The sequence below is a fragment of the Schistocerca cancellata genome, chromosome 9, assembly GCF_023864275.1.
Source record: "Schistocerca cancellata isolate TAMUIC-IGC-003103 chromosome 9, iqSchCanc2.1, whole genome shotgun sequence".
NCBI classification, from domain to species: Eukaryota; Metazoa; Arthropoda; class Insecta; order Orthoptera; family Acrididae; genus Schistocerca; species Schistocerca cancellata.
In genome coordinates, this window is record NC_064634.1 from 47,934,230 (window position 1) to 47,955,294 (window position 21,065).

Below are 21,065 nucleotides of genomic sequence, written 5' to 3' on the forward strand. Positions count from 1 at the left end.
GTGGAGGCCGATATGCAGCAATGTTCACTGAATGGTCACTGAGGAAACACTGTTGGTAGTCCCTTGGTATATCTGGGTACTCAGTTGCTCAACAGTTGCACATCTGTTTGCTCATACACATCTCTGCAGCCATCATTCACCTGTCATTTATGGCCCATGTTGTACCACAGTTGCCTAACCGCTGATCTGGGATAGCACTATTTTGCCATATGCAGTATACTTTAACCACAGGGGCACGCCAAAAGTTTACAAACTTAGCTGTTTTGGAAATGCTTCCTCCCTGGACCCAAAAGCCAGTGATATCAGATAAATCGCTCTGTTATGGCAATGGCTGGACAGTTTCTGTGTCCCCTCGACATGCTTTATGTACCCTCCACTGTTAGTGCTGCCAACTGCTGACTGTGAGTGGTTATTGCACATTGACATTGAACATAAGTGAAGGTCATGTTAATGTGACTGGACCGTATAATTCTTCATATATTTCACATCATTTTACTTCATATCTAATGTTTGTTTGTTCCCTGCATTAATGTAACTTTGACTTTTCAATTTCAGAGACTGAGCAGCCCACAATAAGCTTAGTGGGAAGCAACTTCAATCAGACATTGACACCAGCGTTCCTTTATGAAAATGCTGACCTGTTTTCAAATGATTTGAGAGCATGGAACCACACTTACATAATACCACTGAGTAAATATTTGACTGATAACTACATTGAGTTACGTTTTCAGTAAGTATTCCTTTATTTACACTTTTAGATCATGAAAGTGTGGTCAGCACAATTACTAAATTAGTATAATTATGCAATAAGTTTTTGAGAAAAGAAAGTTGCATTATTTATATAAGTTCAGATTAAAGTCTGCACATGAAACGGTAATAGCAGCAGCAGTGTAATATTTGTGAAAACTGCAACACTCAGAAAAAATAGGTTGAATGTATTCAAACTCTAAGCATGTGTAGGATAGTATACTACCAGTAACCGATCAAGGACCATATCCCAGGCACCTTTTGTTGTTGTGGTCTTAGTCCGAAAACTGGTTTAATGCAACTCTCTGTGTTAGTCTATCCTGTGCAAGCCTCTTCTTCTCTGTATAACTACTAGATTAGCCTACATCCCCCTTGAACCTGCATACTCTGTTCAAGCCTTGATCTCCTTCTGGAATTTCTACCCCCTCCCCTCCCTTCTAACTTCTGTGTTTATTTGACCCAGCTGATCTCCACCAAAGAATTTTGCATTTGGAGTTGCACAACTAACGACATTTATTTGTGTGACCAGTAAGAACACTTCCATCCATAGATTGAAACCATATAATTTATAAGCCCATGTATCATGAAAGATATATTCTCTGTACGTAGCCCCAGCAGAATTTTTCATGTTTCCCAAACTTAAAACCATGTTGACAGGACATATTTTCCAAAAACCACAGAGGAGATTGGTTGGTTGGTTGGTTTGTGGGATTAAAGGGACCAGACTGCGATGGTCATCGGTCCCTTTTTCCAAAAAAGTAAAACCGCCCAAAGAGAATAAAAACAAACAGCAGGAAAGACGTCAGACGACATGGGACAAGAAAGACTCCGACAGAGATCAGACAAAACAAATTAAAACACACAGAGAGTGACGGTGGTTGGCCGACCATAGAGAAAAAAAGAGGAAAAGCCAACCACCAAGAACACATTAAAAACTCAGTTTAAAATCAGAGGCTAAAAGCCAGAATCAATGCTAAAAACATAAACACTCAGATTAAACGATAAAAACCCCCTGCCCGAATAAAACGCAAAACTAAGTCCACCATGGCAGAGTCATCTAGTAAAAGTGCAGAGAGCGTGTCAGGCAGCGCAAACGTCTGCCTGAGCACAGATAAAAGTGGACAGTCCAACAAAATGTGGACCACTGTCAATGCCGAGCCGCAGCGACAGAGAGGAGGGACCTCACGGCGCAATAAGTGGCCGTGGGTCATCCGTGTGTGCCCAATACGCAGTCGGCAGAGGACGACAGACTCCTTGCGAGAGACTCGCAAGGAGGAGTGCCACACAGTCGTCGTCTCCTTGATGGCACGGAGTTTGTTAGGGGTGGCCAGACCGCGCCATTCTGTGTCCCAAAGCGAGATAACTTTGCGGCGGAAGACTGCCCTCAAATCAGACTCCGGAAGGCCAATGTCGAGAGTGGGTTTACTGGTGGCCTGTTTGGCCAGGCAGTCAACATTTTCATTGCCTGGGATACCGACATGACCGGGGGTCCACACAAAGACCACAGAGTGGCCGCAACGCGCAAGAGTATGCAGGGACTCATGGATAGCCATCACCAGACGAGAACGAGGAAAACACTGGTCGAGAGCTCGTAAACCGCTCAGCTACAGATAATGAAGGACTCACCTGAGCAGGAGCGGATGAACTCTAGGGCTCTAAAGATGGCGACCAGCTCAGCAGTGTAAACACTGCACCCAGCCGGCAAGGAACGTTGTTCGGAATAGTCCCCTAGAGTTAGTGCATAACCGACTCGACCAGCAACCATCGAGCCGTCAGTGTAAACAATGCCAGAGCCCTGATACGTGGCCAGGATGGAATAAATGCGGTGGCGGAAGGCCCCTGGAGGGACTGAGTCCTTCGGGCCCTGTGCCAAGTCGAGCCGAAGGCAAGGGCGAGGGACACACCACGGGGGTGTACGCAGAGGTGCCCGGAAAGGAGGTGGAACAGGGAAAAACCCAAGCCCGGAGAGAAGCTCCTTGACGCGGACAGCGATCGGACAACCCGACCAGGGCCGACGTTCTGGCAGATGGACGACTGACTGCAGGAACAGGACACGGTAATTTGGATGCCCGGGCAAGCTAAAAACATGGGCAGCATAAGCAGCCAGTAATTGTTGGCGTCGCAACCGCAGTGGAGGACACCGGCCTCCACTAGTATGCTGTCCAGAGGGCTGGTGCGGAAAGCACCAGTAGCAAGGCGGATTCCACTGTGGAGGATTGGTTCCAGCACCCACAAAGCAGATGGGGAAGCGGAGCCATAAGCCAGGCTCCCATAATCCAGACGGGACGGGATTAACGCTCGGTAGAGCCATAACAGGGTAGACCTGTCAGCGCCCCAGCTGGTGTGGCTCAAGCATCTCAGAGCATTTAGATGCCGCCAACAGGCCTGTTTAAGCTGCCGAATATGAGGCAGCCAAGTCAACCGGGCATCAAAAAGTACACCCAAAAACCTGTCGGTCTCCACCACAGCAAGAAGTTCGCCGCCAAGATAAAGCCGCGGCTCAGGATGGACCGTGCAGCCCCGGCAGAAATGCATAACGCGGGTCTTGGCAGCCGAAAACTGAAAACCACGCGCTACAGCCCAAGACTGCGCCTTGCGGATTGCGCCCTGTAGCTGACATTCAGCAGCTGCAATGCTAATAGAGCTATAGTAAAGGCAGAAGTCGTCAGCATACAGGGAAGCGAAGACAGAATTTCCTACCACTGCAGCGAGACCGTTGATGGTAATTAAAAACAGGCAGACACTGAGGACAGAGCCCTGTGGTACCCCGTTCTCCTGGACGCGGGAGGAACTATGGGAGGCTGCGACTTGCACGCGGAAGGTACGATACGACAGAAAATTGAGGATCAAGATCGGCAGAGGGCCCCGAAGGCCCCATCCATGAAGCGTAGAAAGGATGTGATGACGCCATATCGTATCGTACGCCTTCTGCATGTCGAAAAAGACAGCGACCAGGTGCTGACGGTGGGCAAAGGCACTGCGGATGGCTGACTCCAGGCTCACCAGATTGTCGGCGGCGGAGCAACCTTTACGGAACCCACCCTGAGATGGAGCCAGAAGGCCCCGAGACTCCAGTACCCAATTTAAGCGCTGGCTCACCATCCATTCGAGAAGCTTGCAAAGAACGTTGGTGAGGCTAATGGGGCGGTAGCTGTCCACCTCCAAAGGGCTCTTGCCCGGTTTCAAAATGGGGATGACAATGCCTTCCCGCCATTGCGACGGAAACTCACCCTCGACCCAGAGACGGTTGTAAAGGTCGAGGAGGCGTCACTTGCAGTCCACTGAAAGGTGTTTCAGCATCTGACAGCGAATGCGATCTGGCCCAGGGGCAGTATCAGGGCAAGCATCAAGGGCGCTGTGAAATTCCCATTCACTGAATGGAGCATTGTAGGATTCAGAATGGTGGGTGCGAAAAGAAAGGCTCCGACGTTCCATCCGCTCTTTAATGGAGCGGAAGGCCGGGGGGTAATTCGCAGAAGCGGAATTCATAGCAAAATGCTCTGCTAAGCGGTTTGCAATGACGTCGGAGTCAGTACAAACTGCTCCATTCAGTGAGAGCGCAGGGACGCTGACAGGGATCCGATAGCCGTAGACACGTCGAATCGTGGCCCAGACCTGTGATAGAGTGACATGGAGGCCAATGGTGGACACATATCGCTCCCAGCACTCCTTCTTGCCTTGGCAGATAAGGAGGCAGGCCCGCGCACACAGCCGTTTGAAGGCGATAAGGTGGTCTATGGAGGGATGTTGCTAGTGTCGCTGGAGCGCCCGCCGGCGATCTTTAATTGCTTCAGTGATCTCAGGCGACCACCAAGACAGCCCTCTGCCGAGGGGACCCAGAAGAACAGGGAATGGCAGATTCGGCAGCAATAACGATGCCGGTGGTGACCGATTGAACCACCGCATCAATGTCATCACTAGAGAGAGGCTCAATAGCGGCAGTGGAGGAAAACAAGTCTCAGTCAGCCCTATTCATAGCCCATCTGCTGGGGCGCCCAGAAGAGTGATGTGGTGGCAGTGACAGAAAGATCGGAAAGTGGTCACTGCCACACAAGTCGTCATGCGCACTCCATTGGACAGACGGTAAGAGGCGAGGGCTACAGATCGAAAGGTCGATGGCGGAGTACGTGCCATGCGCCGTGCTGAAGTGTGTGAAGGAACCATCATTTAGAAGTGAAAGATCAAACTGTGCCAATAAATGCTCAATCGTGGCGCCTCGACCTGTTGCCACTGACCCACCCCACAGAGGGTTATGGGCGTTGAAGTCGCCCAGTAACAAGAAAGGTGACGGCAATTGGGCTAGCAGCACAGCCAGCTCATGCTGCGCGACATCACCATCCGGTGGAAGGCAAAGACTGCAGACGGTAATAGCCTGTGGCGTCCACACCCTAACAGCGACAGCCTCTAAAGCTGTTTGTAGAGGGACAGACTCACTGTGAAGAGAGTTAAGGACATAGATGCAGAAGCCACCAGACACCCTTTCATATGCTGCTCGGTTCTTATAATAACCCCGATAGCCACGGAGGGTGGGGGTTCGCATTGCTGGAAACCAAGTTTACTGAAGAGCAATGCAGAAGAAAGGGTGAAGGCTGATAAGCTGGCGAAACTCAGCTAGATGGTGGAAGAAACCGCTGCAGTTCCACTGGAGGATGGTATTGTCCATGGCTGAGAAAGGTGTGACTGGACTGGGAAGGCAGATTACGCCGCTGGGTCACCTGCTGCCTCCGATTGAGCACCTGTGCTAGTGCTATTTATGGTGTCTGAGGGACCGGCGAGATCGAGGTCCTCAGCAGACGCCAGAATCTACACCTCGTCCTCAGACGCAGAGCTGGAAGGTTGCGGTGGGGTGGCTGCCACCGCGAGTTCCTTGGGCTTAGAGCTCTTCTTCTTGGATTTCTCACGCTGCTCCTTGGGTTTAACTGGCTGGGAGGGCTTCACCGATTCAGTCTCCGGGACTGAGGAGGATCGTGAAGCCCTTCGACCGGCTGATTGTGGGCACTTACGCCACTGTCGGTCGTCAGCCTTCCCACTGGTGGAAACCTGGGAAGGGAGGGACCCCTTCCGAGCGTGAGAAGCCGAAGAAGTTGGACACTTCTCCGGCTTAGAAGCGGGGACGGACGTCCCCAATGGGTGAGATGGTGTTGCTCATGAGGTAGGTGGCGCAGGAGCAACCCGTTGGGTAGAGCCCCCCCACTGGCAAGGGGGCAGGAGGAGTTGTACCACTTGTTGATCCAGCCAGAAGTCGGGAAACTGATGGGGCAAGCACAGGTGTTGTAGCAGCGGCGTAGGAAGATGTCATTCTCACAGGATGTAATCGGTCGTATTTCCTTTTGGCCTCAGTATAAGTCAGTCGGTCCAGGGTCTTATATTCCATGATTTTGCGCTCTTTCTGGAATATTCTGCAGTCTGGTGAGCAAGGTGGATGGTGCTCCCCGCAGTTGACACAGATGGGAGGCGGGGCACATGGAGTATCAGGATGAGATGGCCGTCCGCAATCTCGACATGTGAGGCTGGAAGTGCAGCGGGAAGACATATGGCCAAACTTCCAGCACTTGAAGCACCGCATCGGGGGAGGGATATAGGGCTTGACGTCACATCAGTAGACCATCACCTTGACCTTTTCCGGTAACGTATCACCCTCAAAGGCCAAGATGAAGGCACCGGTAGCTATCTGATTTTCCTTCGGACCCCGATGAACGCGCCGGACGAAATGTACACCTCTGCACTCTAAGTTGGCGTGCAGCTCGTCATCAGACTGCAAAAGAAGGTCCTTATGGTAAATAACTCCCTGGACCATATTTAAACTCTTATGTGGTGTGATCATAACAGCAACATCCCCCAACTTGTCACAAGCAATTAACCGTTGTGACTGGGCAGAGGATGCCGTTTGTATCAGGACCGATCCAGAGCGCATTTTGGACAAGCCATCCACCTCCCCAAACTTGTCCTCTAAATGCTCGATGAATAACTGAGGCTTTGTGGAGAGAAAAGACTCCCCATCAGCTCTTGTACAAACTAAGAATCGGGGCGAAGAACTGCTACTGTGATCCTGAGATTTACGTTCCTCCCACGGTGAGGCCAGGGAGGGGAACGTTTTGGGATCGTACTTCTGAGCGTTAAATTGAGCCCAAGAACGCTTAGAGACTGCTGGCGGCTGGCCGCTAGCAAGAGACGATGTACCACGCTTCATTGCGGGTCATCTGCCCTGATGCCACCTACTCCGACCAAGGGCCCTCCCCACGGGCGCCACCCAGCCACAGCAAAGGCCACCTGGCAGGATGGCTGGGAGTCCCGATACCCCAGGAGGATAGGCATCTACTCCTTGGCATACGTGGGGAGTTAACGGCGCAGGCATCAGTAGAGCGATCCCTGTGTTGTCAGGGGGCTACAACCAACAGGGTACATGGCGGCCCCACCACAACGGACTGGCTACCGTGCAGGATGTTAGGTAACATGTGGTCCATGGTGGCCGTCAGTGCATAAAGAGGCACTGCACAGTGCAAGGTGTAATCTGCACGCAGGAACGTAGTCATGCCCAAGAGATGGAGAGCAGGCAGGACTGCAATTCAACAGCGAATAAGCTGGAGAAAGGTCTGATCGCAAGATGGACACAATGCACCAAGTAAGGCGCCCTTCCCCAGTCGGCTCGCTCTTCGGAAAATTTTGAGAGATGGAGGTCAAACCCAACAGAGGACCATCACAGAAGGCCAAAAAGTTTGAGACTCCTTTTAGTTGCCTCTTACGACAGGCAGGAATACCACGGGCCTATTCTTACCCCCGAACCTGCAGGGGGCACAGAGGAGATTCAGGACAATGCGACAAGAGACCTGCGTGCCATCCCACAAAATACATTCCAGGAGGCTTTCCAAAAGTGGAAGAAATGATGGGAACAATGTATTGCCTGTATAGGGGACTATTTTGAGAGGGATAGTGCTTAAAATGTTATACACTTAACAATAGAGGTGTTATAACAGAAGTTCAGTTTTATTTTGAACAAACCTCGTACAATTAGTTCAGTAAAAGAAACAAAATTAACAAATCAAATGTAAGGGAAAGGCAGTGGATGTGCAATGAAGTGAGAAGTAACAAGTGGTTAAAAAGCATGATGTGGAGTTGATTACTAATGACAAAGCACATATTTCAGTTACTGGCAAAATGTATGTAACTTCAGGGACAATTATCTGTGAGAACACATTTTTTTTTACCATTCATGTCATATGGATTACCTCTTCAAACACTAGTTCTTCTAAACCAACCCGGATTTTCCTTTGTGAAATTCTTTTAAACCCTTAATGATGTGGGCTGGCTCTCCATAATTTATGTGCATTTCATCATTTGCGTAGTCTCATTATGAATTTTGTTTCATCTCCTCCTCCTTTTTTGTGCTCTTCTTCATTCACTTCCCATTTCTTTGTCCATTGGTTATTGATCAAATATTACTTTTGATTCATTTTCTGTAACATTTCTCTCACTTTATCAGTATTCTCTGCTAAGCTTTCTGCTGATGGATGAACTACTTCATGTTTTGAGAATTGTGCACATACCCTCTGTGTTATTAAATGAATGATTTGGCTGTACAACTGCTGCACCATTTGTTATTGGTTCAGTAATCCTGTTTCACTTATTTTTTAATGGAGAAATCACATTGAAGTGGATAGATTTGTTCTAAAAGCAGGAAATTCTATTGGTAATGGATCTTCTAATGACACAGTTAAATGTATTCTGTTTGGTCTAAAGTATGTTGCAAATGGATTTATGCAGGCACACCCAACAAGTGGAAGCCTGCATTGTGGGGGAGCCAAGGTCAGTGTGTCCCAGAGCACTGGGTGGTTCCGACCTCAGAGCACCTGACGAGCGGATGAGTGAGGTCCAAGCCCAGGGTCCTGGCCAAGTTCAACCTCCTGCACAGGGGCAGATGCAAATGCAGGAGCAAGTGTTCCACATCCCAGTGCGGTCTTTTGTCCGAGCAATGTACCGTTATCGAATTCCTACTATAAGGCCTCTCAATGTAAGTATTTCTACCCAGAACAACTTTTATACCTTAACTTTTTGTGATGGTTATATTAACATATTTTATCTGCATATAAATATCCACACCTGGATTTAAAATATTTACACCCTACAAACCACTGTAAACTTTTAAGTGAAAGTAATTTTTATTGCAGTATACAGGGTGCTTGTGGTGTAATTGCAGATATTATGACCATTGGTACCTTAATATATACCCACATCAGTGTGTTAGTTGTTTTTTCTCTGTGTCTAACAGTCTTACAGCAATCACGTCACATAACTTACCACCTCATGTTTGCTGCACAGTCGTAATTGCACCACTAAGTGGACTATACCTGTCAGTATGGACTAACCATTCGTGTCCGTACATCCAGCTTCAATACCTGGCCTGCTGCCCAGTGGTAAAAAAAAAAACATTAATGGATTGCTCTTGCCACTAGTACTTGGAGGTGCTAACCAACCTAAAACAATAATATCTACATTTATTATTCTGCAAATTAAGTAAATACTTAAGTAATGTTGATCAGTACACTTCTTGTGCCACCAATAAAAGTATCTGCACTTTTACCTCTAACATCCTGTATATTAAGTGTTGTTTCTGATTCATTAAAAATGGAGAGAGAGAATGAGTAGTAGTAGTAGTAGTAGTAGTAGTAGTAGTAGTAATAATAATAATAATAATAATAATAAGCAAACATTATATACAGCAAGAAATGTAAACATAAGAATTGTTTCTGAAGTAGGCTTTGATAGGTTGAGTATAGGTGTCCTTCCACATTTCTTGCTAATCACAACACAGTTCAGTTAAAACTGTTCATTACCTTGAGTTACTGTAATACACAGTCTTCAGACATTAATATTAATGAGTTTCACAGTTGCCAGTGCAGTTATTTTGTGTACAAAATGTGCATGATTGTGGCATGAGCCAACACTGAGAGTGCACCTGAAATAGGTCTTATTCGTGGGGCTTTGAATCATAGAGTGTTGATTGTGGATGACATCCAACTACTTATAGATGGGCATAAGAAAAGACTATTATTTCATAAATTACATTGGGCTTTGAAAATTGACTAGGTTGGATTTTGCTATTTCGGATGAACTATCAGAACTAATGCAATTTCGGCATATAGAAAATGTAGAAATTTAGAAAAATACTTGGACGCTATTGTTCTTACACAGTGTGAATCACCTTGTTTACTGTATAAGTACCATATAGCAAATTGAGGTAAACTACATGAAGTTATAATTAGTGAGTTAATTAATAAGTGCTGTATGTTACATTGAACAGAAAAATTATGGTAACAAAAGTATGTAGTCAAAAATTATAATCAAAAGTGGTTGGGGCAAAATCTCTGATGAATATTGGTAGTGGCTCAGAACTTCAAATTTAATTATATCAGAATATAACTAGTTTCAGGTAATTTAAAATACGTTATTGGAAGTCAGAAAAGTTAGCTTACAAAAGGTGTAGGTCATTACCTTTGATTTTGCAAAGTAGCTCATAAGTTTTAATGGTGTGGACTGTAGTACTAACGTCAGTTAACTATAGCTTCAAATTGTGAGTGCCCTAATGAAAACTAATTACAGCAATGTAAACAGAACAACCAAAATGATAACCTGAACAGTAAAGCCAAGTGAAATTAGATCTAATTAAAATCTTGAAATTTTCATGTATGAGTCACATGCCAATAGATAAATTATTGAAAATAAGACAAAAACTAGCAAAAAATTTGATTATTGAAGGGAGTAGAAAAAACATAATGGATGAGAAGAAACCACATTACTATGTCACCTGTTTGTAACTGGCTTAGACAAGTCTCAATGTGGCACTTCCGCTGACTGTGGTCTATAGTGCGTGGATAGAAAAGATACTTCCACTGAAAGGAATGAGTAAAGGAAAATATGTCCTTTCATGTGCAACAATAATTAAATTTGGGTTTGTGATAAAGGTGAGGCCTTCTGAGTGGACCCAAACTACAGCAGAAATGAGTTTCTTAGTAAAAAGATAAAAGCAGAGGCAGTTGAGTCTTGTAGTTATGTAGGACTAAGGTGGTGAGGGCTATGAACTATGCTGGCAGAAAAAAAATTAGTGCACCTCGAAAGACAACATTGATTTTGATCTAGTGACAGCATATGCCACCAGGGGAATGTACTGATAACAGTTTCAATGTTATCTGCCAACAGACATGCTATCAGCTATGCATTGGCATAGCTACCAGAGTGCCATCAATGTCTACCCTTTAATTGGGAATACTCACTGCCAGAGGGTTTAAACATGGGAAGCAAACAGGCAACCATGCCATGGAGATGCACTCGTGCTTCCTACAGCCAACAGAGTGAGTTTGAAAGGGGTCAGACTGAAGCCTTCTATGTGGCAGCACGGTCCTTTCAGAGAAATGCCACAGAAGCTGGATGTGCTGCATCAGTTGTGCTATGATGCTAGTATCAGTGAACAAGTGAATATTCTCACACCCATAGACAATGGTCTGGATGTCCACTCAGCACAGACACCCACCAGGATTGTTGTGTTGTAATGGTAGCAATGACAGATCGTACAGCTACCACAGCACAGATAAGAAGGCTTGTGAGCCCAGACTTGTCAGCAACATGAACTGTTGTGAAATGATTATTAGTAATGGAACTACAGGCATGCACCCCTCTTGCCCATCTTCCACTAACGCCACTGAGGATAACTTTGAAGATGCAGTGGTCTGCTGTGGTCTTCAGCAATGAAACCAGATTCTTCCTGCATGCAAGTGATGGTCGTGTGTGCATATGATGTAGACCTGGTGAGCGCTGTACTATGGAACTAGAGAAAGATGGTTGCCTTCCATTCCTGGATGTTTTGGTTAAACGGAAGAGTGATGGCTCGGTGGGACATTCTGTTTATCATAAGCCCACTCACACTGATTTGTACTTCATTCTTCAAGTTGCCATCATCATCCCAAACTATGAGTGTGCTTAAAACCCTTGTGCACAGGGCACATACAGTGGCAGATGCAGAGAATTTGCCTACGGAACTTGCACATTTAAGAACGGTGTTCAGAGATAATGGATACTCGACCCAGCAAATTAACAGTGCCTTCTCAAATAAAGCCATGAACTGGGAAGTGGATAAAGGGGAGAACGCGCCAACCGAGTCCCTAGCTTTTCTTCCCTTCATTGGAAATACCTCCTTCAAAGTAGTGAGGATTCTTAATCATTTTCATGTGAAAGTGGTTTTTTGTCCACCTTCTAATATTTCAGATCTGCTGGGATTGGTGAAGGTTGATTTGTTACTGTGGAAGACGGGAATATATAAAATACCACGTCAATGTGGTATGGCCTATATAGGACATACAATGGATACAGGGGAAGAGCATTGTACGGAACATCAACGTTGCACTTGCCTACTTCGACCCAGTAAGTCTGCAGTTGCTGAACACTGTATTTCCAACGGACATTTAATGGAGTATGACAAAACTTCGATTCTGGCCACAGCAACCACCTTTTGGGACTCCACTATCAAAGAATCCACTGAAATACACGTTGTGGAAAATCTAATGAACCGTGACAGTGGTTACCAACTGAATAATGTGTGGAATCTTGTCATCTCCAAAATTTGCTTGAGACGAAGATGCCAGAAGACTTCGATAGCTGCAGCCGGCGACAATACCGATGGCAGCTGAGTCTTGCAGTTCCACCAGCAAGGGCACTGCCACTGGGTGGTGTGGTCCTTCTGTCTCCACAACTTAAACGCATGCGCAGCAGCACCATCAGGTTGGTTGGTTGTTTTGCGGAAGGAGACCAGACAGCAAGGTCATCGGTCTCATCAGATTAGGGAAGGATGGGGAAGGAAGTCAGCCGTGCCCTTTGAAAGGAACCATCCTGGCATTTGCCTGGAGCGATTTAGGGAAATCACGGAAAACCTAAATCAGGATGTCCGGACGCGGGATTGAACCGTCGTCCTACCAAATGCGAGTCCAGTGTCTAACCACTGTGCCACCTCGCTCGAGTACCATCAGCACACTATATAAGAAAGAGAGGGAAACATCTTCGTCATTCCTCGTTTGGCTCACCTGAAGATGGCTGGCAGTTGTCCAGCTGAAATATCATGGAATGAATTTTACGACGACCAGCTACAATCCCAAAATCTCTTTGAACAGGCAAATTATTTACAACTGAAGTGGAATTTTGTAGTCCAGCAACAATAATTTGTAGACAGTGGTTACTAGGAGGCATTGTTGACTGCAGATGACCACTATGAGGCAGATCTTCAATGTTTTATGCCTCACAATAGAGGTTGGACGATAACTAGTTTGGACAAGAAGAGAATAGAAGCTTTCGAAATGTGGTGCTACAGAAGAATGCTGAAGATAAGGTGGGTAGATCACATAACTAATGAGGAGGTATTGAATAGGATTGGGGAGAAGAGAAGTTTGTGGCACAACTTGACTAGAAGAAGGGATCGGTTGGTAGGACATGTTTTGAGGCATCAAGGGATCACAAATTTAGCATTGGAGGGCAGTGTGGAGGGTAAAAATCGTAGAGGGAGACCAAGAGATGAATACACTAAGCAGATTCAGAAGGATGTAGGTTGCAGTAGATACTGGGAGATGAAGAAGCTTGCACAGGATAGAGTAGCATGGAGAGCTGCGTCAAACCAGTCTCAGGACTGAAGACCACAACAACAACAATAGAGGTTGAATGTTTGAATGACACTGCTGTGGTGTACGTCAGTTTGGTGGGAAACTTCCTGTGCTGACAATCCTTCTTGCCATAAAGTGAAAATGCTCACATGCTGTCTACACTTGAAATGATCCTTGAAACCATATTGACTGACTTAAACTGCGTTCACAAGTGCATTATCCTGTTTATGATTGGAAACGTAGTGTGAGACAATGAGGATGCAGGTTTACTTTTACCTCCAGTACACTGGTGACAGTCTGTGGCGGATTCCTGTGTTCGAAATAGTATTAAGAAAGAGGATCCAATCAAAAAGGCACAAACTATGTAAGGTGCAAAATATTTTTTGGGCAATTTCTATAATATTCATGATCCTTTCACAGCTATTACAAAAGATATGATGTATTTAGTGTCTTTAATGTCTTACGTATACCCTTGAATAACATTCAAACTTCATGTAATATCTCTATTTCACCTACATGTTTATAGGCCACTGAGTAATCTGTGTATGCACAAAACCATATTGCATTCAACTGGAAACAAATGCGTTTCTCATTAACATTAGTATGATTTTAGGTTTTCCTGGTACAGGGAAATGTTGAATATTTCTCAAGTATGAAGCTGGATGGATCACCCAGAAGGTATAATATTTTAGTGAGCTGACTTCTTGCCGTCTTCAGGTGTTCCTGATGACTGATCAATTTCTGCCAGGAGCCGCCTTTATATTCAGTGTCCCGTACTCCCTGCAACCTCCAGCCGGATGCTTCAGGGCACTGATCTAGTGTGGTGGTGGGGAAAGCATGACACTGAGGGTCGATCCAAGATCATCAGTAGCATCACAGCCAGCGTCAGACATGGGTCTTTGCTGGCATGGCAACAAGTGATTTCATCTTCTTCTCCTTCTCTCTCTCTGTCCGCCGCCCCCCCCCCCCCCCCCCCACACACACACTTTTTGTTTTTTTTTATCAGTCACAGAATGGTTTGATTCAGCCCGCCATGAATTATTCCTCTCCTGTGCCTAGCACTTGCAACCTACATCATAAGTTATTTGCTGGACATATTCCAGTCTCTGTCGTCCTCTACAGTTTTTACCCTCTACAAGTTATTCCCTGTCTTAACTGACATCATACCATCTTGTCCCTTCTTCTTGCAGGTGTTTTCCATGCATTCCTTTCCTCTGTGACTCTGCACAGAATCTCCTCATTCCTTACCTTATCAGTCTACCTAATTTTCTACATTCTTCTGTAGCACCACATCTCAAATGCTTTGACTCTCTTCTGTTCCAGTTTTCCCATAGTCCATGTTTCACTACCATACAATGCTGTGCTCCAAACACACATTCTCAGAAATTTCTTTCTCAAATTAAGGCTATGTTTGATACTAATAGATTTCTCTTGGCCAGGAATGCCCTTTTTGCCATTTCCAGTCTGATGTCCTCCTTGCTCTGTCTGTCATTGGTTGTTTTGCTGCGTAGGTAGCAGAACTCCTTAACTTCCCCTCCTTTGTGACCATCAGTCCTGATGTTAAGTTTCTCACTGTTCTCATTTCTGATACTTCTCATTACTTCCATCTTTCTTCGATTTACTCTCAGTCCATATTCTATACTTGTTAGACTGTTCATTCCATTCAGCAGATCCTGTAACTCTTCTTCACTTTCACGGAGGATAGCAATGTCTTCATGAATATTATCATTGATATCCTTTCTCCTTGTATTTTAATTCCACTCTTGAAGCTTTCTTTTATTTCCATCATTGCTTCTTCAGTGTATGGATTGAACTGTAGGGGTGAAAGACTACATCCCTATCTTACATCCTTTTTAATCTGATCAATTCGTTCTTGGTCTTCTACTCTTATTGTTCCTTCCTCACACTTGTACATATTGTATATTATCCATGTCTCACTACAGCTTAACACTATTTTTCCCAGAATTTTGAACATCTTGCACCATTTGACATTGTCAAATGTTTTTTTCCAGGTCAACAAATCCTATGAACATGTCTTGATTTTCTTTAGCCTTGCTTCCATTATCAGACACAACATCAGAACTGCCTCTCTGGTGCTTTACCTTTCCTAAAATCAAACTGATCATAATCTAACACATCCTCAATTTTCTTTTCCATTCATCTGTATATTATTCTTGTCAGCAGCATGAATGCATGAACTGTTAAGCTGACTGTGTGATAATTTTCGTGACTGTCAGCTCTTGGAGTCTTTGGAACTGTATGAATGACATTCTTCTGAAAGTCAGATGGTATATCGACAGATTCATATATTCTGCTTACCAATGTGAATAGTTGTTTTGTCGCCACTTCTTCCATTGACTTGAGAAATTCAGATGGTTTATTATCTGTCCCTTCTGCTTTATTTGATCTTAAGTCTTCCAAAGCCATTTTAAATTCTTATTCCAATACTGGATCCCCTTTCTCTTCTATATCAACTCCTGCTTCTTCCTCTGTCACATTAGGCAAGTCTTCCCATCATAGAGATCTTCAATGTACTCTTTCCACCTATCCTCTCTTTCCTCTGCATTTAACAGTGGAACTCCCATTGCACTCCTGATGTTATCACCCTTGCTTTTAATTTCACCAAAGGTGTTTTGTTGTTTCAATATGCTGACTCAGTCCTTCAGACAATAATTTCTTTTTCAATTTCTTCGCATTTTTCATGCAGCCATTTTGCCTTAGCTTCCGTGCACTTACTATTTATTTTGTTCCTAAGTGACTTTTATTTCTATATTCCTGAATTTCTCCAAACATTTTGTACTTCCTTCTTTCATCGATCAACTGAAGTATTTCTTCTGTTACCCATAGTTTCTCGGCTGTTACCTTCTTTGTTCGTATGTTTGTCTTCCTGACTTGTGTGATTGCCCTTTTTAGAGATTTCCATTCTTCTTCAACAGAACTGCCTTCTGAGCTACTCCTTATCGCAGTATCTATAGCCTTAGAGTACTTCAGGTGTATCTCTTCATTCCTTACCACTTCCATATTCCATTTCTCTGTATATAGATTCATCCTGACTAGTCTCTTGAACTTCATCACTACTAAAATGTGATTTGAGTCTACATCAGCTCCTGGGTACACCTTTGTCTTATTCTGTTGTTATGATGGGAGTGGATTTGCATGCAGCTTGCTGCTGAGCTTTGATCATGCTCAAGGCTGGGTCCGAGGCCTTGCTTAATTGAAAGCCGCTGTCTTTGTCTTTAGTCCATCATGAAGTCAGATCTTTACTACTTGTTTTAGAATATAATTCCAAAAGGTGTTGGATTGTTACAACAACTTGGTGTTGTAATTCGTGGTACATCCATGGGAGATGCAGTGCTCTGCCACAGTGGTCTTTGTCGGCCATTCATTGTCTCTGTCCTATACTGTCTAGATAGTCTGGCCTACATAAATTTTCTCAGACTGGCAATGGATGTAGCAAATTCTCAGTTTCTGGAGTCCTACATCCTCCTTGACTGATCTAAGTCTTAGCTGGTGAGCAGAACACATAAATGATGTTATGTTTCTGGACTATTCTTCCAACTTTTACTGATATGTTCCCAACAAATGGGAGGATTGTCAATGTAACAGGCTTCTCTTCATCCCCAGCAGGCTATAGGCACAGGTTCTTTGGTCTTAAGGTATATTGTGTCTGGTGGTTGGTGGAATCGTCCAAATCGTCCATCTGGAGCACGGCCTATAAGTGCTGCAGTTTGGCTGGTAGACTGTCACAGTCCGAGATTTCATCTGCTCTGTGCATTAGTGTGCGTAGGATACCTCATTGTGAAGGCACATCTAAGCTGGAGGCGTGCTAGTACAAATGTGCACGTATCTGTTTATGGTGGATGCTGTGCCATAGTGTATCATCTGGTCTTTGCTTGAGAAGCACATCCAGAAATGGTAGTTTGTTTTCTTCTATCTCCATCATGAATTTGATGTTCTGGTATAGCAAATTCAGGTGTAACAGGAAGTCTTGTAGATGACATCATCAGTGTAAGCAGATTACAAATGTACCATCTACATATAAAAAAAAAAAAAGCACTGTTGACTCAAGGACTAATTCTTCAAATCCCTCCACCTCCTTAGACATTCTGGCCAGCAGTGGTGATAGCAAGCAGCCCAACACTATTCCATCTGCTTGTTCAAAGAAATTTCCATTGAATAAAAAGTAGATTTGAAGCATATATCACTAGGGGTAAGATAGATACTGCCTACAGAAAAATTAAAGAGAATATCAAGAGCTCAGATGGAAAACAGTCTTAAGCAAAGAAGGGAAAGCAGAAAAGTGGAAGGAGAATATAGAGAGTCTATACAAGAGCAATGTACTTGAGGGCAATATTGTGGAATTGGATGAGGACGTAGATGAAAATGAAATGGGAGATATGATACTATGTGAAGAATTTCACAGAGCATTGAAGGACCTAAGTCGAAACAAGGCCCCGGGAGTAAACAACATTCCATTAGAACTACTGATAGCCGTGGGAGAACCAGCCATGACAAAACTCTTTCATCTGGTGAGCAAGATGTATGAGACAAGCAAAGTTCTCTCAGACTTCAAGAAGAAAATAACAATACCAATCCTAAAGAAAGCAGGTGTTGACAGGTGTGAAAATTACTGCACTATCAGTTTAATAAATCATGGTTGCAAAATATTAACATGAATTCTTTACAATGAATGGGAAAACTGGTAGAAGCCAACCTCGGGGAAAATCAGTTTGGATTCCATAGAAATGTTGGACCACGTGAGGCAATACTGACCCTACGACTTATCTTAGAAGATAGGTTAAGGAAAGGCAAACCTCCATTCCTAGCATTTGTAGACTCAGAAAAAAGATTTTCACAATTATGACTGGAATACTCTTTTTCAGAATCTGAAGGTAGCAGGTCTAAAATACATGGAGCAGGAGGCTATTTATAATTTGTACAGAAACGAGATGGCAGTTATACGAGTCGAGGGGCATGAAAGGGAAGCAGTGATTGAGAATGGAGTGAGACAGGGTTGTAGCTTATCCGCAATGTTATTCAATCTGTATATTGAACAATCAGTAGAGGAAACCAAAGAAAAATTTGGAATAGGAATTAAAATCTATGGAGAAGAAATAAAAACTCAGAGGTTTGCCAACGACATTGTAGCTCTGTCAGAGACAGCAAAGGACCTGAAGAACAGCTGAACAGCATGAACAGTGTCTTGAAAGAAGGATATAAGATGAACATCAACAAAAGCTAAATGAGGCTAATGGAATGTAGTCAAATTAAATCAGGTGATGCTGAGGGAAGTAGATTAGGAAATGAGACACTTAAAGCAGTAAATGAGTTTTGCTATTTGGGGAGCAGAATAATTGAAGATAGTCGAAGTAGAGAGGATATAAAATGTAGACTGGCTACGGCAAGGAAAGTGTTTCTGAAGAAGAGATATTTGTTAACATGGAACTTGCTGTTCATTTTTGGAACACAACCTATGACCAGCTTAGAGACAGAAGTGATGACACTTTCTGCTGGACCAGACCATTATTTTGCAGGACAATGCTCAAGCACGTACAGTGCAAGCTGTAACTGATTTGTTTGTCTGATGGGGCTGCTAAGTGCTATACTACCTACTGCACTCCCCTGACTTAGCCCTCGAGTTCATCTCGATTTCTAAACTGAAGAAAACACTTCATGGCATTCAGAACTAATACAAATTCGTCAGGCAATAGACTGCGCTGCTCGAACTGTCAACGCAACTGGCACTGCTAAGAGTATCCTACAATTTCCACATTGCTGGCAACAGGTTATACACAATACTGGTGACTACTTTGAAGGTCAGTTAAACTTTGAAACACATATATATTTTGTATGAGCTGTAATTAAAAAGTTGCCGCTATTAAAGTTCCAACCCTGGTACTACAAAATCTTTAGGACCTATTAGATGACAACACCTACAGGTGAATTGACAATGATCCTGCCAATTGAGTGAAGAGGATGACCATCAAGCTTTTCCAGCACAGATTCCCATCTAAGAAGACTGTGAAGAAACTTCATAGAGGAGCAGCTGTGTCACCTCAACTTTCTGGATTACCTAAAGCCCACGAGACAAAAGTCTTACTGGGATCAATCAGATGTGACATAGGACTCTGGAAGTTGGGAGTCTGCCACATCCCTTGTCAGTATGGGGAAATGTATGAAAGCAGGATTATCTGGATGGTACAGGCAAGATGCACTGATGACAAACAGCCGACAGAGTCCACTGTGTTAGAGCACTGTTTCTCTCATGGACATGCCATGAATTGTGATGACACCAAGTTGCTGCAACAGTCCAACACCTTCTGGAGTTGTACTCTAGAAGAGGCAGCAGAAAACTGACTACGTGACAGACTAATGAATAAAGACAGCAATTTTCAGTTAAGCAAGGCCTGGGTAGATCCCAGCATTATCAAAGCACAGCAGCTATCTACATGGAAAACTGCTCCCATCATAACAACTGAAGAAAATGCAAGGTCAGCACCCAGAGACAGCTGGCTGAAGGCTGTGGGAAAGGAGGGAAGAGGACATTAACAAGGCATCCAGCAGAAATTAATCAGTCATCAGGAACACCTAAAGATGGCAAGCAGTCAGTTTGCTGACATATCACACTTTCTGGATGATACCACCCAAATGATTACCCAAGAAATATTGAAAACATAAGTAATTTCCTGCTTGGAGTACCTAAGCAGTTTGCAGATTTCTTCCCAGTCTCGTCATTTCTCTACCCTTCTCTTTCATTATTTTTATTTATTTATTTATGTATTTATTATTTTTCTCATTGTCTGTATTTTTTTCAGTTCTTCTTATTCATCTTTTATTTTGCAGACTTTTGCTTTTTTTTCTGACTATGTCACATGTATCGTCTGGCACCAGTGTTAATTTTTCTCCAACTACTGCAATGGGTACATTTAGATTTCATTGCTGCTAAGTGAGGAATAGCAATTTATAATAATGTGTGCAATTCTTATAATGTTAGTATGACTGTCACGATGAGAATTTCCCTTAAATTTATTATTATTTATTGTTGTTAACTTAACAAAAGTTAAGAAAGGCAATCACTCACCTATAAATGATTAATGTGCTCATTCTAGTGTTATATTCTATGAGATCTTCAAGAAGTATGTGAGAATTAAACGTAAGATAGTGTTCAAGATCCTTAATATGCTAGGAAAAAATAAATAATTACGTGACACTACTCTCGAGTATATTTAAATAACATCAGTTGTACAATAAGATTTTGAGTAATATAATGAAATATTTTTATTTTCAGAAGCTGTGTACGCGATCAGCTGAAGTCCCTGAACTTACTTTCTTCGAGTACAATTTTGTTTTCTATAGAGATTGTGCTGAGTGATGTACATGGAGCATTCAATACTCATAGTTGACATACAATTTGTGGTTGGTATGTGGCAATAAAAGAGAATTGTATTGTTGGAAATGAGCTCTAATATGTTACCTATAAACTCCCCTAAGAGTGATATAAGTTGATTGCTGTTTTACAATTATCTTTTAGCACTGTTACAGTAAAACTAAGTTTCAGTCCCAAAAATATAATAAGGAATTGTATACAAGAATGCTGTGTGATATACCTCAGAACTGACACTATACGATTTTTCTTCTTAGAACAATAGCCATGACAACTTTCAGTAAGTAAGTTTTTAA

At 43.7% G+C, this 21,065-nt stretch overlaps 1 protein-coding gene across 1 annotated transcript in view; it reads left to right on the plus strand.

Moving 5' to 3' along the window:
* LOC126101175 (myelin regulatory factor) overlaps positions 1-20,841 on the plus strand; it is a 371,876-nt gene extending 351,035 nt beyond the window's left edge. The window contains exons 20-22 of the mRNA XM_049911873.1: positions 556-730; positions 8,509-8,755; positions 20,674-20,841. Of these exons, the coding sequence (XP_049767830.1) occupies positions 556-730; positions 8,509-8,755; positions 20,674-20,757 (506 nt within the window). The 3' untranslated portion in view covers positions 20,758-20,841. The remainder of the gene's footprint in view (positions 1-555; positions 731-8,508; positions 8,756-20,673) is intronic.
* The last annotated feature ends 224 nt before the right edge of the window (positions 20,842-21,065 follow it).